Consider the following 2794-nt stretch of genomic DNA (forward strand, 5'->3'; position numbering starts at 1 on the left):
TAAAAATTATTCTGTTTTAAGAAGTAACTGAGCTGTTGAGAAACTGCTTTTTCAATTTACATAGCATTTATTCATTCATCCAGTCATCATGGAAATTAATCCGTCTCCGATAAACAAAGCCAGCTGTCCTCACATATTCTCAGATTTCTTCCTTCTAAAATCATCTTCAATAAATTCTCACCTCAGACTCCACAGTCATTACTGCTCACTGTGAAATGGGTCCCTGCCTTAAAGTGTGCGACCAGCAGACTTACCATTGCATATGCCAACATGCCCGCTGGTGTGGCTGCAGGGAAAGCCACAGCAGATGGTGCCTGCAGTAAGACACAAAGAAATGATCATTTCTCTATAACAAGGACATCAGCTAGCAGTGAAGTCCTCGTCCAGCACACACAGTCGCTCTGTCACTTCATACTGACCCGTCTCACATACGTTACTGATGAAGTTGCCAAATATTTAAGGTAATTTAGGAATACTAGCTTACAAATCCATGCTGGAGCCTGAAGCACATAAAGCAGGACACAGCTGAGCTCAGTGCATGAACTCACCAGGCTGAGCTGCTATGTTTATTCTATTGAACAGCATGTTACGCTTTATTCTCAGAAACTAAAATGTTGTTGATTTTCTGTGTCACCACAAACATCACATCTTACAAATTTCACTGAAATATGATGAAGATGTTTTCAGGTGTGAGCATTTAAACATCCCAGACATTTCCCCTGGATTACCAGTGTAGTGATGGACATGTTTAGTAATTACTACTGTTTTGTGACGACTTTTACGTTTGAGTTTTAAGATATATTTCAATAAAATTTAACCTCCTAAGACCTGAACTCTTCCACAGCAGCATTTTTAATATCTCTGTGATATTTGGGCTGATTGGGACCTGATGAATCTAAAAACAAAGAACTACCCGATTTTTTTTTTTACCTAATTTTTGTTCTAAGAAAAATCTGAGCCACATCTGAGGATATTCATTTAAAATTTTGATAGAACAGTAGCAGTATAACGTCCTCGTAAGTGGATATCAGGCTCTTGTAGAGCAAGATCGAGTATTTTGGTCTAAATAACCCAAAATGTGGTGTCCACATATGTGGACGCAGGTCCTAGGAGGTTAAAGTTAAAAATATACATTTAAGTTAATTATAGCTTATAATTAGGCTCTGGTGCTATGGACGTTTCAGTGTTTTTGTTTTGAGGTATGAACAGTGTCTGTGGGACAAACACTGAGACTAGTTCGGGGAGGAAAAAGAAGAAAAACTAGAATTTGTACTTCCAGGAGAAATTGCAGTGGGATTGTTGCTCCCAGCGAACTCGGGACTGCAGCTTCTACATGAGTAGCTTCTTTGTGTGGAGTGGAAACAGGTCATAGTGGCAGAGTAAGAGAAATACATCTTACTTTGCTGGCGTCCATCGATTGGTTGAACAGTTCGTGACGAGCTAAATCATGAATGAACAGGTTTCATTGATTTGATTCATGTGTGCCGCTGTCGTGCTGTAACGGTAAATAGGCTGGGTGGGTCTCTAACAGTGTTGTGTTCATATCTTATTAGAACGCTAATCTTTAAATCACTTTCTCCTGCTTCTTTTCATGTAACTCCAACTACAGCGTGCAACAGTATTTTCATACATTTCTTTTAATAGCTTCTTTTTAAGTCAAGATTCCCAGAAACTTTCTGTATTTGGGTAAAAAAATGTTTGTTTTTCATTGTATGTCACACGCAGGGACCACTTTGATCCCTCCTGTTGAAACTGGACGGATTAAAGATCAGCCCACACTTCACAACACGTCTGCACCTGTGACGGAGGACCCTGTGATGGAGGACGCTCTGACTGCGAGCCATCAGGCTGGAGGTGGAGTGCAGGGAGAGTACATCGTGCAGTTTGGGAATTACAGGATCATCTTTCCCGTGTCTTCTGCAGAACGATGTCATTTCTTCTTATAAAGCACCTTTCTACTCTACTCCAGCACTCGGAGCACTTTCTACACCCTGTGTGTGTTTATAGTGGTTTATATCCAACATTCACACTCAGATTAACATACCAGGATCACGTCAGAGGCGAGTGTCTTGCCCAAGGATACTTCGGCATGCAGATGTCTGTGAGGGTTCTCAGTCATCGTAGTCTAAGGAGCTCAGAAAGAAAAGCGTCTGGACTTCTTTAAGTGGCTTGAAGATGTTTCATCCAAGAAGCTTCTTCAGTTCTAGGGTCAAATGGTGGACAGTCCCCCTCAAGAGGGACAATGGACCCCCTATTGATCCTCCACCTAGTCACATGAGCCGAGGTGTGAAAGCGGGTGTGGGTCACAATCAGCCAGGGTTTCAGGTGAGCTCATTGTGAAACCTGGCCCCACCTTATCATGTGATTTCCTGAGGTCAGATGGCCCAGGATGTGAGTGGGCGTCAAGGCGTCTGGGGAGGATCTCAAAACTGGATTATAGATGGCAGACAGTTGGTGTGGTAAGCCCCGCCCTCTGTTCAAAGATGGTCGCTCACAGTGGACATAGATGCTTCTTTCACTCCTCTTTCAAACCATCTGTCTTTTCTGTCCAACATGTGAACACTGGTGTCCTCGAAAGAGTGACCTTTGACCTTTAGATGCAGCTGTACAGCTGAGTCTTGTCCCGTGGAGGTGGCTCTTCTGTGTTGTGTGTTTATGAAGTGGCAGTTTGGTCTCTCCAGTGTAGAGGTCTGAGCACTCCTCGCTGCACTGTACAGCTACACTACGTTGTTAAGTTTGTGTTTGGGATGAACCAGTGTGAGTCTGAGTGCGTGTGCGTGTGTGTGTGTGTGTG

General features: G+C 43.0%; 1 protein-coding gene across 4 annotated transcripts in view; it reads right to left on the bottom strand.

The window, feature by feature from the left end:
* LOC102215088 (phosphatidylinositol-binding clathrin assembly protein-like) overlaps positions 1-2794 on the bottom strand; it is a 34172-nt gene that overhangs the window by 3399 nt on the left and 27979 nt on the right. For all 4 annotated transcript variants that reach the window (XM_013912748.1, XM_013912746.1, XM_013912747.1 and 1 more), the window contains one exon: positions 255-314. In XM_013912748.1, coding sequence (XP_013768202.1) covers positions 255-314 — 60 coding nt within the window. The remainder of the gene's footprint in view (positions 1-254; positions 315-2794) is intronic.

The sequence above is a fragment of the Pundamilia nyererei genome, unplaced genomic scaffold (genome assembly GCF_000239375.1).
Source record: "Pundamilia nyererei isolate P.nyererei 1_Seehausen unplaced genomic scaffold, PunNye1.0 scaffold00099, whole genome shotgun sequence".
Taxonomy (NCBI): Eukaryota; Metazoa; Chordata; class Actinopteri; order Cichliformes; family Cichlidae; genus Pundamilia; species Pundamilia nyererei.